This window comes from Moschus berezovskii, chromosome 6 (assembly GCF_049115385.1).
Source record: "Moschus berezovskii isolate FMDL1 chromosome 6, NW_MosBer_1.0, whole genome shotgun sequence".
Taxonomy (NCBI): Eukaryota; Metazoa; Chordata; class Mammalia; order Artiodactyla; family Moschidae; genus Moschus; species Moschus berezovskii.
In genome coordinates, this window is record NC_142465.1 from 88,677,683 (window position 1) to 88,693,374 (window position 15,692).

Here is a 15,692-nt window from a genome sequence, read left to right on the forward strand (position 1 = left end):
GAGGTGCAAAACAGATATTAACTTCAGTCCAGTGTCTGGCCAACAGCAGAGGCTCTCTGAATGTCTGCAGAAAGCATGCATGTGCCCAGCATGTTTATGTCTGTTTTATTGAACTCTGCTGGTCCTTCCTTAGGGAGGCAGGACAAACACGTGGAGTGGACAGCAGGTAAGGAAGACAGGATGGAAATTAAAATTCTAAAAGCCCTCCAAACTAAGACATAGAATAATTTACACTTTGAGTTACTATTTCTCATTTCTCTTTGCTTTTATAACATACTATTATTCATATGTATAATTTCATGATCAAGATCTAACTTTTACTTATAAAAAATATAAACATCATGTATATGCTTCCATATTACTTCCCAGGTGGCACTAGTAAGAATCTGCCTGCCAATGCAGGGGATGCAACAAATGCAGGTTGGATCCCGGGGTCAGGAAGATCTCTGGAGGAGGAAATGCCCACCCACTCCAGTATTCTTGCCTGGAGAATCCTATGGACAGAGGAACCTGGTGACCTACAGTCCACGGGTCCACAAAGAGTTGAACATGACTGAGCACACACACACAGGTATTACTTTCACATTAATAAGTGATTAGGGACTTTCCTGGCAGTCCAGTGGTTAAGGCTCTGTGCTAAACCAAGAGTCGGACAAGACTGAGTACACATGCATGCACAGATCAGACACAACTGAGTAGGACGCATGGGTAACCTAAGACCCCCCATGCCAAGCAGTGCAGTAAAAAAAAAAAAAAGGTCATTAAAATGTAGAAGCTGATATTGTATAACTGATTACGCAGCTTTATCATGGAATACGGGAAAGTACCTCGGTATCTGGAAGGACTAAATTCAAGGGTTCTGTGAACTACTTATGAGTTACGTAAAGTTCCGGGTTGGTGGCACACACCTCCTATTGTGCCCGGCAGGCCAGGTGGGAAGTCCTGAATTGTTCTTTCTCTTCCTTTCACTGGTGGTTTTAAAGAGATTTGGGAACACAGAGCTACAGCAATAAATAATTTTTCTTTTACTTTTGAAATAAAAGCGAGGCATATTAGTTTAGTTCAGTTTCATTTAGATGAAGCAGCTGTCTTGGCAGCAACAGGTAATGCCTTACCTATAATAATTAACATTACTTTTAGAAAAATGTAATTCTGTGTCACTGTTAGGCAGACCTTTTCTCTTGGGCATTTTTTTTTTAAAGGAAATAAAATTATATTTTAAAATATTAAAGAAACAAGCCAGCAATTGTAATGCCCCAGTGAATCCTGAAAATTTATTATTTGGGAGAATATCAGATATTGATCCTTTGTTTTACAGCTCATGATAACAATCAGAAAATATACATTTTGAAATGACAGTCAAAAGAAAAGAAATAATTACATATGATACAGATTACAGGTATTTTACTTGTACATAAGCAAAGCAGTACTAAAAGCATACTTATGGGTTCATAGTAGGCGAACATGGCAATTTTCTGTTTAAAGCTGCAGCAACTCAAATCCTCTTCGGGTCAATAAAGAAAGACAGATTGAGAAATACATTTAGGGCTTATCACTGTGTCTGGCTGTAAACCTATTTTTTTAACCTTTCCCCTCCCCCCATATATATATGTATATACTTTATTGCCTTTATATTTCTGCTGGTTTAATATAATCAGTATACTAAATAGTTATCTGCATTTATTTGGTTTCTAAAAATATATAAAATGCACTGGAATAGAGCTCCTGCAGCTTTCAAGCAGTCACTGTCCTGGCATCGAAAGCTTATTCTGGAAATGTAAAGCAGCAATACTGAATAAATAGTGATTGTTTTGTCTTCTCCATACAGCTGATGGCCTTCAACCCAAACTGAAAAACACTGTAGCAAATAGCATAAACATGCAACTTAAAAAAAAACTCACAAAAACTGACATAAAAGTAAGACTTAACGAGCTAAACTTTAATACAATACAGACTAATAAAGACAACTTCAGGTAGAAGAGGGATGTGAACACAGCACTGTTGCTTGCATACAAATTAAGGCCCGATTTTTCAAAGGCAGCGTACGCAGGGAACCGTCCGTCTGCTGATGCCCTTCGCACACCGGAAGCCAAGAGTTTCTTTTGCCTTTTCCATGTTATTTCCTCAATCTGTTATTCTAGCTCTAACTTGGAAAGGTGTTCACAGAAGTGGGTTTAAATGAAGTTTCTTTTCTTGAAAGGCCACTTTGCTCTTATTCACAAAGAAAATATTCCCTTAGTGCAGGTACAAAATGTATTTATGTTCTGGAAGCGAGTGCTTTTTTGTTCTTCTTAAACACTGTTAATATTCACATTTCACACCGTAAGTTCTGTGTTTTTACTGTAGTCTTGTTTTAGCTCTCATCTACAGTTAATTTGAACTACAGAAATTGATGACTAGCTGAGTGATGGCTGAGGGAATTAATTAACTGGGTAACTCATATTAACACCAACCGAAATCTCACATATAAATTCCCCATGCATCAGGAAAAAAAAAAAAAGCTAACCAAAATATTTCATCAGGAAAAAAAAAGGACTGAAGCAACCCACTACAGATCATTCTCTGAGGACGACAAACACTCCAAAGGATCACATATACTAATACTATTTCAAATTATCCCTTGGTAAGGAAAAAAAAAAATCTTCTTATGTATTTAATACCTGTAGAAAATCACAATAAAACAACTTTCACTGTAATAATAATTAAAAAAACTTATAATCTAATTTAGTATTCAGAAACTGAATATTCCCCCAGATGCAAAATTTTCTATTTAGTGTTTTTGCATACCAGTGCCCACTTCCCCTCTCTGAAATATATCCAAAGATGTGGTACTTAATCTAACTCATTGTATTTACAATAGATAAAAATGATCAGAAATAGACTAAGATATTTTTAAGATGTTCTAGGGAGATGAGTTTTCTTTCCTCTATTTTAAAAAAAGACTTAGAAAAGATTTCTTAGAGATGTACTTCCAGAAGTTATATAATTGATTAAAAAGTGCAGTTGCTTGTTGTATTAATCAAATTCACATTTATATAATCTTCTTATCTAGGAAATAGTATTTCTATCTGTAATTAGGTCTGTGAAGATTATTTGGCAGCTGGAAAATTCAGATGAACTGTCAGGATCCGGCCAGCCTTTCTTTCAAGTTATTAGGTTAATGCTGATAACTGACAACAATTGAGTTGGAACCTGACTTTGTGTTTTTCATGGTATGCCCAGGCATCTTTGCGATGAAAAATTGCGAAGTCTTCAGTTTCACGTTTTGATTTAAATAGAATGTAATCAATTCATAAAAATTGTTTTTCTTTGTGAATAAGATCTCAATTCTCTGAACAATAACAAAATGACCCAGTATAGAATGGAACCTTGTAAAAATAAGGCATATATCGGGCGTACATAAACCATTATCAGAAAATCTACAAGTTATTTTGATTTTTTTATTCTAATTTTAAAATATATATAGATATGAAATAACTATTACAAACTGAGAGCAAATGTGTATAGGTTGTGGTTATTAAGTAAGAATCATTGATTTATCAAGTTTTTTTGCAAAACAGTATAATGGCAATTATAGAATTATACTTGGTAATTCTAAGAACCCAAAGAAAATATCTTTAGTTGAGGTCTGCCATTTAGCTGGACTAGAAAAGGCAACTATGCATTATTACTTTCAGTTCTCTAGAAGCTTCTATATATTGTCATAGCCATTCTTAAAAATTTCATTGGAAACCTAAATATAGCAGCATTCGTAGCATTCATTAAACCAAAAATAAGTCAAATATGTTTAAAACATCCAAAGTTGCCCTCATGCATAGCGTATAACTTACATCTTTTTATTGTTACCATGGCATTAATATACTAACCCATTTTTATTCTGCTGCATGTCAGTAATACAGACAATATATTTTCCTCAGAATTAAAAACTATTTTAAATTTTAGAATAAAGTCTAAATTATATTGTACCAAATTCTGATCAGAGGAAATGTAAAAATGGCTAGGTATCTGACCACATCCATCCAGACAATCTGGTGCATCTCAGTTAGGTCAGTACTCATGGGAGGGGAGTTGACTCATTTTTGGTTTTATAAATAAGAAAATATATGCACAAAGGGAGCTTCATGTCCTGTAAAAGTCGAACTGAAAATTAATGAAAACAAACATTGAATTTAACTTTATTTCCTTAGTAAAAAGTACCTAACTCCAATCTACTTTCTGTTTACATGACTGGAGAAATTGCAACTGTTTATAATGTACACAGTAAATTATGTGCAAGCAATAACTTATCCAGGGTGCTTTAAAAGTGGGTTAAGCAAAGTGGGTTATTTTAAAAAATATATCACTTAAAGCAACCTTCCTGAAAATATCCTCAGACATCTCTAATTTGTCTATTATGGCAACTCTGAGGATCCATGAGACTAAAATAAAAAGCAGGGCAGAAACAAAACACATAATGTTATGGGAAACCCCATGCCTGTTTGGATAGATATTCAACAAGTATATTTTTATTTAACAGTGTCTGAAGCACTGCAAACATTTTAAACATATATATAAAATTTACTTCATGAAGATATTTCCATTTTTGTATGTGGTCATTCCTATGCTGGAAATACTATATAGGAAAGATTAAGCTTCAGATTAAAAAGAAAACCTGAATTCTCTCACCTAATTAAGCAGTGGCTAGGATGGGTTCACAATGGCAGAGCATCGCTATGACACTCGTGGAGCTGTAAATCAGCAATGCGTGGAGTCTGGCGACATGCACACGAAGTCATTATCACACGATATGTAATGTAATTCCGTCACAGGATAAGTATTAATAAAAAATATTAAAACAACATTCACTCATTAATTGATTACATGGAATAAATAAACTAAGTCAGTCACATATTTCTCTTCACTCTTAAGTCACGGTTTTATTTACGTATGCACACTGTATAATACTTTCCTAATGCTCTCAAAATGCTACACATAAAAATGAAGGCTTGGCATTACAGCTGCTGGACAAAAACGTCAACACTGTGGATGTGTGAAAACACAGTTTCTTTGTTCTTTAGCATCAGTGCACAGGGTATGGCTCCAAGTGGTATGCAACTTAGAACAGACAAAAGATACGGTGGCTTGTGAAATAGATCCTCTGTTCATCATTGGCACAAAATCAAAGAAGGAATCTTCACTGTCCTTGGTACCTTTACTGGATCTCTACCCTGAAGACAGGTAATGTTATACATATATGCCTTCAGGATTAAAACCGGATGAGATAGGATTCTGTAGAATACGCAGGTTACTGGGGAGCTGCCGAGAGGAGCCAGGCCGCTTCAGAGACCCGGACTGGAATGGTGCCTCTAAACAAGAAACAGAGAAAGTCGTTTGATGTTTGCACCAGTGACCTGGAGTACTCACCAATATGAGAAATTAGAACTTTCCCTGTTCTCAAGAACCAAGTGATACAAAGTAATGACTGCGCCCCCATAGATTCTGGGTGAGAGGACAGGCTGAGTGGACAGGCTGAGTCTGCTTGACCCTCTCAGTTGATAACAGTTTCCAGTCATCTGAGGAGTTCATGATCTTTTAAAAAAGGTGAGCACTGTGCCTCTCTTTCTGGGTTGTTCATATCATATGCATAGGCAGATTTAGAACTGTCTTTTAAATACCAGCACAAATTAATAACAAAGACTTTTAGGAGAGGAAAAAGGGGCCTTAGGAACAGAGAGAAGTTACCACTCAATTTAACAAACCATGACTCCCACATATTTCAGGAGAAGTTTGCAAGGAAACAGTTTAAAATTAATGATAGGATATCTACCCATCTAAGTAAATAAATAACGTACATATTATTGATTCTTCCCAGAAAAAATTTCTTTAAGTGACCCAAGAATCAGCTTTGAGTAGTAGGAGAATGTTGCAACCAAACATAAGCAGTTTATTCAAAGTTAACAGTGAAAATGAAGATTTTAAAAAACGATTTCTCAAATCTTACCCCTTTCTATGTCTGCATGCAAGGCCTCCACTTCAATGGGTTCTGCTGGCAGAACGGTGACTTTCGTCCCTGTCTGCTGGATAAACTGCTGGAGGTTGACTTGCCGCAGCTCTTTGGTCAACTGCTCCAATTCTTGTTCTTTGTCCTAGACGGAAGTTAAATTTTTTCTAAAATTTGAGGATTCACCATTGGCCAGCTACAGACATCCTGGTCACTGTCCACCTGCTACGGGGTTAAACGTGGGATGCTCACTTTCACAAGAGTGCTTGTAACAAACCCAGTTTATATTGACATACTGGGCTGAGGAGGTCAAGCTCACTCTGTGGCACGGGCCAAAAAATAGGCAAATAAAAGACAACAGCTTCTTCAGTTCGTGCTTTTAAATGTCATGCCTTCCTCTGCTAAGAGTACACTATGTACCTGATGAAATAAATCTATGTCTACAGACTTTCATGAATAAAACACTGGATTCTATCTATTCTGGTGTTTACAGCAATCTTGCTAAGCTCTTCATAACTATACTTCCCCATTATCTACTTCATGATAAGTGTTAGTCAATCAGTTGTGTTCGACTCTTTGTGACCCCATGGTCTGTAGCCCATCAGGCTCCTCTGTCCATGGAATTCTCCAGGCGAGAATACCAGAGTGGGTTACCATTTCCTTCTCCAGGGGATATTCCTGACCCAGGTCTTGAACCTGGGTCTCCTGCATTGCAGGCAGGCTCTTTACCGACTGAGCCCCCAGGGAAGCCCATCTACTTCATAATATACAGAAAAATTAATAGTCATTTGGTTCATGAGATTCGGGCTCCTTTTTTTTTTTTAAACTGTTTTTAAGTTTTCATGAAATGCTTTACTGATATTTATGTTAGAGCACGAGGAAAGCAAGATTCCCTCTATGGGGTTTTTAAATACTTGACAAGCAGGTCTGTGAACTGAAGAGCTCTAAAGTAAGGAGACCAAGTTTGGATGGCCAGAAAGCTCCAAAAGCAAGGAGAGGCATTCTGCTATTCAAATGCACTTTCTTCTCTTTCTCTCTCAGGGCACTGTAAGAAAAAGCAGCAGGGCCTCATCTAAGCTGGGTGTGTCTGAAGGACCAAGGGTAGGGAAGAGAAAAGAGAAAGGAGTGGTTGTTTTTTGCTACTTTGAGTGTAGGGGGTACTTGGAGATATCTGAGTAATTTGATTATCAGATACTTTTCACAGGAAGTGGGGTTTACTAATAACAATTTTCATAAATTAGTGTGTAATATCAAGGCAATATCATTTCCAAATGTATCCTTAAGTGTCTAAATAAAGGGTTGACAGAAGATGAGAAGGTTGGATGGCATCACCGACTCAATGGACGTGAGTTTGAGCAAACTTTGGGAGATGGTGAAGGACAGGGAAGCCTGGCGTGCTGCAGCCCATGGGGTTGCGAAAGAGTCGAACACGGCTGAGCAACTGAACAGAACAGTACAATACTGACCAATCACAGGTTAACAACTTTCTATTACTGAAAAATGCCTGATTTTCCAAATTTTGGTGGTAGTTTTACCTCTTACCATAATGAGTGGCAGGGACAGGAAATCCTATCAGTTCTTCCTGAAACCTCATTTTTCTCTGCTTGTGGAACTGTTCCTCCTCTAAAACTTCTCTTCTCAAACTCCAATGTGACGGGCGCTATTTGGAGATGCTGTTACTACACACAGTCTGAATTTCTAACCATTGTGCCCTGAAGCCTCATGGTTCACTCTCGGATCCATGATTACAGAGCTTCTAAACCAGCACTGTCCAATACCTGAGCCCCTGAACATATGTGCTACTGAGCACTTGAAAAGTGGCCAAATATGACTAAAACAGAAATTTAACTTTATTTAATATTTTTAAACAGCTTTATTGAATATTATTTAACTTCAGTTTAACCCTAAGTAGCCAGGGACTTCCCTGGCGCTGCAGTGGTTAAGTGTGATTTCTGTCCCTGGTATGCCTTGTGACCAAAACACTAAAAATAAATACATAAATAAAACAGAAGCAATACTGTAACAAACTCGATAAGGACTTTAAAAATGGTCCACATGCAAAAAAAAAATCTTAAAAAAAATGTTAAGTAACCATTTTATAATCAACTGTGTCTCCTTCTCATTTCAGCTGTTAGAAACTGATACCTCTTTGCAACTCCCATAACATTTACTACCACACTGTCTTTCCAAGAATGGGTATCCAAGAAATATAAGCTGAGTGATCACGGTCTGAGCGTGAAATATAAATGTTCCTGTATGTAGTTTAGAGATGGGAAAAAGTCAGGGAGGAACCTGCCCCTCTGGAGAGGAGAGAAGATGTGGTTAGCAACAAAGGAGAGGCGATTAGATATGCAGACAGTAGCCACACAACCTTTGTGAACCACTTCTCAGTGATCTCTTTCAGCTTTGGTTTACCTACCGTTAAAAGGAGGAGGTCAGATTCACTACCTTATCATTAGTATCCACACCTGCTCTGAGGTTCTCATCTCCTGTTTCCAATTACCCAGTGCTGCCACTACCACAGTTAAGAAAGCTGCTTTCATGGAAAAGGACCTGTGGCTCCAGCTCTCATCTTTGTCTTAGTCTCCTATCTTAGCATTGTCATAAGTCACAGAAATTCTAAGAAACTTATAAACCAAGGTAGGTTTCTAACTCTAAATCTAAGGGAAAATGAACAATCATTAAAGAAGATGCCGTAAGATATTCTTTTAAACAGATTAAACAAAAAATTCTTTTTATAAAAATGTTCTTACCTGTAATCGTTTGGTGGCTTGGCCAAGAGATCTTTCCACAGCTTTAATACCATTTTCCAGCCTTAGACTCTGCTGGCCTTGAATGTCAATTTCCCCTCTGACCTTACCGATCTTGCCTTTAACCTCTTCTTCATTTACTTGTGCCTCTTGGACTTCCCGTTGCAATTTTTCTGCTTCAAGACCACTTTCCATAGTCTGAATTTGAGCCAAATAGTCCTTTAACTTGCTTTCACATTCTGTTATTTTCTGTCTTATTTCTTGAAGTTGATCTTTCAGCTGTTTTTCATTTTCCTGTTCAATCTGTAATTCATTTTCCCAAAACTCTTCCTCTTCAATTTCTACATCATTTCTTTTGATCTTTTGCTCCAGGCGGACAATTTCCTCTTCAAGGTTAGAATTATATTTTTGCTCCCAAAATCGTATTTCTATTTCATTTGATTCTAGCTCTTTCTCAATGGATTGGAGCTTCTCTGTCTGCAAACGGATCAGCTTCTTCAACTCATCTGCTGTTGTTTTGCAGTTATTCAGCACCTTTTGCTTAAATTCAGTTTCTTTACCTTTTCCAAAAATGTCCATTAATCCTTTGGCACCTCCTGTAAATGTTAATGATTTCCTTTTAGGTTCTCTCCTTTTGATTGTTTTGTCAATCTGAGGCCTCAGTTTAGCTAAGGGGGGCAAACTCTGCCTGTACAAAGTTCTTTCAGGAATTCGAGCCACACTATCCGACGTGGGTCGCTCACTGAGAGATGGCCCTGTGCGACGTAAGATCAGCTGGACATCACTAGCATACTGCCCCCATTTGTTTAAGGATATGATAGGATTTTCATGAGGTGCTAAGTGCCTTTCAGTATCTCTCCATTTTTCTATAAGAGTGTACCTTCCAGTTCGACCTAGATAAAAAAGACAAAAATAAATTTTCAAGATGAGATATGTAATAGCTAAAATAATGCCTCCAAACAGAGGACCTATTGGATAATTGTGTCTTCTCAATAAGCATCACATTCCAGTCTGTGATGCCTTTAAAACTTTCACTCAAAGATACTGAACTCCTTAAGATATGTAACACATAAAATATGGGATGTGAATTGCATATACCCTTCAGACTTGATTTAGAAAATCATCTTTATACTTTAAACCTCAATTAGAATCTTAACCTATCTTCCTGTCAAACGTCGGATTGCCCAGACCTCGTTTGGGGCAAGACCCTGCTGAAACTAAGGAGGTCACTAGAGAGTCCTGCTGGAAGCCAGGACCTGGTTCCAGGAACAAGGCAGGACTTCAGAACTCGAGCAAACGTCTACTTGGTGAATCCCGCTGATTTCCCTGCACATCAGGACTTGGGAAGCTTGGAGTCCCTGTTTCTCCTCCTGAAGGGAGACATGGCGCCAATGGAGGGCCTGCTACTCAGCTAACAGGCACTGGACAGGCCTTTCCTCTGCCCCCACCTTCCTGTAAACCTGTGGCAAATAAAAAAAAAATTACCTCAATGAAAACAATCCTTCAAAACAATTTCATATAAAAAGTTGGACCTGAAGAGAAGTCCTGTTCACTTTCGATAAATAATAACTTCAAAGAGTCTTTAAAAAAAATTTAACAAGGCAAAAATGACATTATTAAAGAACAAAAATAGAATAAAAGTATATTTACATTAAAATATACTGAATATAACAGTAACTGTGGAAGATAAAGATTCAGAAGACTTTATGTCATTAGTTTGAATACACTTCCTAAATATTTCCATTTAAGACGTGTGGGTCAGACGGATATTAATTTGTGAAAAGTGTCCATTAGACATCTGAAACTAATGTTATATATCAATGAAAGTGAAAGTTGCACAGTCGTGTCTGACTCTTTACGACTCCATGAACTGTAGCCTGCCAGGCTCCTCTGTCCATGGAATTCTCCAGGCCAGACTACTGGAGTGGTTAGCCATTCCCTTCTCCAGGGGAATCTTCCCAACACAGGGATCAAACCCAGGTCTCCCTGAGCCACCAGGGAAGCCCCTATATATCAATGATATCTCAGTTTTACAAAGTATCCATTTAATAGTTAATATTACTACCAAAAAAACCTCACCCTGCCAACTAGCAATTATAATACTGGCATATACAGCTACAGATTTATTTTCTGTGTCTTTTTTAATTTCATGAACTTCTGGACAAGTAGCAGTATTTCCTCAACTACTGGTCCAATAAATGGAAATCTGGATATGTACATATGAACATCCACATATGCAATTCAAAAGCTGAAAAATGACATTGCTCTAAGTATATGTGTATGATCTTCTTTAAGGAAACCTGAATTTTGGATGCAGCTGAAAACCTGGAAGATTTGAAAGCAAACAGACTGGAGTTTTAATTTTGGGTAAATTACTGAATGGATGAGCAGCATTCCTTCACTTCTACAATAGGGAGGGCAGTAGCAACTCACAGGTTCTGAGAGTCAGTGTGCTAGTCACTCAGTTGTGTACGACTCTTTGCGACCCCATGGGCTGTAGCCCGCCAGCTTCCTCTATCCATGGGATTTTCCAGGCAAGAATACTGGAGCAGGTTGCATTTCCTACTCCAGGGGACCTTCCCAACCCAGGGATCGAACCCACATCTCTTGTGCCTCCTGCATTGGCAGGCGGATTCTTTATCACTAGAGCCATTAGTTGTTACTATTATCGAAATACCCGGGCAAACAAGGAGACTGAAATGTCTTAGCACCCTGGATTTGACTTTCTGGAATAAAAATGTTCTTAAGATTTTCAGGTTAAAAATGTCTGTAATTACCCGCAGAAAAACCACATGATCAATCTTCAAGGTTAAACTCGTTCCACATGTATACACTGCTTCAAAGATCACAGCATTTTGTGTTCCTGGCTCTGGTGTCTGTCAGCAACTTTTAGGATCTCTCTCCTGCCACCTAGACCCCGTGTCCTCACCAGTTTATGTGAAGGGTTAGACAAGTCCAGTAGAATGTCCTCTAATCCTACCAGGCCATGAAGTGTCTTTAAAAAGAAAACTGAATAATTACACTGGATGAATGAAATTAAAAATTTTAAGGCCTGTAACCGAGTCATAATTATATGTAAAGTTGATTCTTCCAATGCTTAATGGTACTGCTACTCCATGAGAATGCCTTGGTAGCTTATTTAGAATTGCTTTTACTGCCAGCTTTTCCTTTCTGTTAAATAATGCATATTTAGTGCAATTAGGCAAAAAAAAAAAAAAAAATACATCCAGCAACATAAAAAAAACTTTTAAGAGGTAAATGAATTAATACTTTGATTTTATTAAGGAAATTGGGTTTTAGATAGTTTATGTAAGAGTTAAATCCCATAATCATTGTTTTTAATACCTATACTTGGCAAGGTCTTACAGAATCTGAATACTTCATTTAGATTCCAATTCTTCCTGCAGAACTCCTTTTAGTGCAGTTTATTAAATGGATACATTTAGTTCCACCTTATATACTATCTCAATGTAGCCTAAGACAAATAAAAAGGAATATCTATCTATCTGTGGCATTTGTAGTTTAAAGCTTTTGGCTACCTGGGTCTGAATGCCATAATCTGTAATGATAAATAAAATACTGGCTACACTGTAGAAGAGTTGAAGCAATTGAGTATAATCCTAAGAATCATTAACTTCATACAATGAGGAAAATCACAAAGAGATTTTTTAGTGCATTAGTGGAATCTCACCGTATGAGTGACATCATTAAAAGGAGGTAACAGATGACTTTCACCTAATTTAAAGTGGAATACATGACTATGAAGTAATATGAAGTTTTAGAAATATATACCCAAATATATACTCAAATATTCAAATGAGTCATCCAGAAGCATTATGCCCTTATTTCAACCATTTAAAAAGAGTGGCAACTATTGTTTTAGAAACAGTTTTAGGAAATTTCTCCTTAGAGACAAAAAGTAAAATCATCATTTAAAAGTGTCACATCTTGCTATTTATTCAACAAATATACACTGAACAGACATTTATCAGAAATAATGTCAGGCCAAGAGAATATATTCAATTAAACACCCTGATTATGAATGCTCTGCAGAAATTTTAGTTTTAACTGACATTTGACTTTTTTCTCCAGTATCAAATTCTCCTTACTCCAAAGATGAATAATGTATGTTCTTCAAAAGAACATGACAGAAACCTAGTACTGATTTCTTATAAATTTAGTGCTAACATATCCTCCTGTTTCTGGACATATTATAAGTAATTTCAGTTAACGTCTGACTTATTCTTTATCTGTAGTGAAAAAGCTATCCTATCCGACTAAGTTTTTCTGACAATACTTTGCCCCTTGAATTATAAACATTTTGGAATTAATTAGTGAACCTAATTAATTCATTCTGTAACAGCTTAGAATTCTTACAATAAACATTGCTCTGTAAAAGAATGTATAGTGTATCATATATATAAACACACACACACACATACACTCTCTCTCTCTCTCTTCCCTGGTGGCGCAGGTGGTACAGACTCTGCCTGCAATGCCAGAGACCTGGGTTAGGAAGATCCTCTGGAAAAGGGAATGGCAACCCCATGGGATTTCCCAGGCAAGAAAACTGGAGTGCGTTGCTTCTCAGGAGGATCTTCCTGACCCAGGAATCAAACCTGAGTCTCCTGTACTGGAAGGCGGATTATATACATATACATATATATATAAATTTCCTGGTGATATACAAGTATTCTGGAAATTTGTCAGTCATTTTCTATGGGTCCTGCACGTAGCTATTAAGATAACTTACCATAGAGTATTTCTTATGATGACAGTGACACAGTATAACCTGTCAGCTAGCTGTGCATTCAACACATTGTTAAATCATTCACAGTATATCTTCCCAGTGTGTTGATGAGACTATCACATAATCACAGAATTACTGCAATATTAATTTAGGACATACTTAGGGTTTTATTACAAATTTACTACCATTAAAAATAATGAACATTTATTGATTTCATATTTTTTTGGGCTCCAAAATCACTGCAGATGCTGATTGCAGCCATGAAATTAAAAGATGCTTGCTCCTTGGAAGGAAAGTTATGACCAACCTTGATAGTATATTAAAGAGCAGAGACATTACTTTGCCAACCAAGGTCCGTCTAGTCAAGGCAATGATTTTTCCCGTGGTCATGTATGGATGTGAGAGTTGGACTGTGAAGAAGGCTGATCGCCGAAGAATCAATGCTTTTGAACTGTGGTGCTGGAGAAGACTCTTGAGAGTCCCTTATACTGCAAGGAGATCCAGCCAGTCCATTCTAGAGGAGATCAATCCTGGATGTTCATTGGAGGGACTGATGCTAAAGCTGAAACTGCAATACTTTGGCCACCTTATGCGACGAGTTGATTCACTGGAAAAGACTCTGATGCTGGGAAAGGTTGGGGGCGGGAGGAGAAGGGGACGACAGAGAATGAGATGGCTGGATGGCATCACCGACTCTGTGGACATGAGTTTGAGTGAACTCCGGGAGTTGGTGATGGATAGGGAGGCCTGGCGTGCTGTGATTCATGGGGTCGCGGAGAGTCGGACACGACTGAGCGACTGAACTGAACTGAACTGACTGATGTCCCCTATATGCTAGGCTTTGTGCTGGTTACTTTACATAAATAGTATTAACCAAAATAACAGCTAACACATCAATATAACCCACTAAGTTTTGGGGAATTGTTTATTCATGTAGCATAAACTTACATATCCTGACTGATGCATGTTGTGAATTACATGTGTTCACATTCATTAAAATCTTTTAGGGATGTGGAAAATACAGAAGATACTTAGAATTATGGCTGATACACTATACTATTGCTATAAATATAAAAATTATAAAAGATAATCTTGGTTATAAAAAAGCCGTATATTTTACGACTAAGGATTTTTAGTTTTCGCTTCAATGTAATTCCGTCGGTAACTATATTTTCTAACAGTTGTCCACTGGGATTATAGAGGATATAAATAACGCAGTATAACAGTAGTTAACAGCAGGGTTCTTGAACCAGACTTCTGGTTTGAATCTCAGGATGCTCCTTACCAGCTACACGAGCTTGGGCAAGTCATTTAACATCTCTGTGCCTTGCTCCATCACCTCCAAAATAGGGGTCATAACAGGGCTCTTCTCAAAAGACTACTGTGAGGATTAAACGATGTGGAAAATTTAATTCCCAATTCAGTAGTGAAAAGTGAGACTTTAACTATGAAGCTTTATGGAGAGTGAAATCTTTTTTGTTTTTTAAAGCTCATCTGTAGGTACATGCAAAGCATTGCTTGTAAAGTTTACTTCCAGGAAGCAAGGTCATGAGCGATTCTTTCACCTTCCCTGTGTTTTGCTAAACTTCAAAATAGTCTACAATAGATAGTGCCACTTTGTAAGCAGATACAAAGTTAACCAACTCATAATTTTCTAAAGTTGATCATTTATATGCAAAATTAAGAGTTAAATGTGATGATATATTATTTTCTTTATCCTCTAAAGGATCATATAATCTTACAGATGAATAGGACATTAGATGGTCACCAAGTTCAGTCTGTACTGTACAGTTCAGCCTGCACCAATTCCAACCAAGTTCACAGAAACTTTAAAAAATTCATTCATTTATTCACAAGTATGTGTGAGTGTCTACTACATGCTAGACATGGTTTTAAGCTATGGCAATAAGGAGTAACCAAACAGTGGCAGGCAATACACAGCACACGGATGAATGAATGTAGGTCTACTGTCTGTTATCCAACAGCTTTAAGGTCAGATATGCTAAAAATTAAGAAATTTTTGGATGACAGAAAGGTAGCAGAGTGCTATCCTGCAAGTCCACAGTCACACATACTGAAAGTTCTAAAATAAAATATATCAATTTCATGCCAAATTGAATAAACATAGATTAAAAACAGCCTCAGCTTCATATCAAATCAGATCAGTTTTTACTCCCAAATGAGTTCAAGGTATACAGGTATGGCTAACAAA

General features: G+C 37.3%; 1 protein-coding gene across 3 annotated transcripts in view; it reads right to left on the reverse strand.

Moving 5' to 3' along the window:
• Positions 1 to 1,255: 1,255 nt before the first annotated feature.
• The window catches only part of RASSF8 (Ras association domain family member 8), a 140,546-nt gene continuing 126,109 nt past the window's right edge, over positions 1,256 to 15,692 (reverse strand). For all 3 annotated transcript variants that reach the window (XM_055395930.2, XM_055395929.2, XM_055395928.2), the window contains 3 exons: positions 8,734 to 9,623; positions 5,981 to 6,125; positions 1,256 to 5,345 (listed from right to left, as the gene is read on the reverse strand). In XM_055395930.2, the coding sequence (XP_055251905.1) occupies positions 5,224 to 5,345; positions 5,981 to 6,125; positions 8,734 to 9,623 (1,157 nt within the window). In that variant the 3' untranslated portion in view covers positions 1,256 to 5,223. The remainder of the gene's footprint in view (positions 5,346 to 5,980; positions 6,126 to 8,733; positions 9,624 to 15,692) is intronic.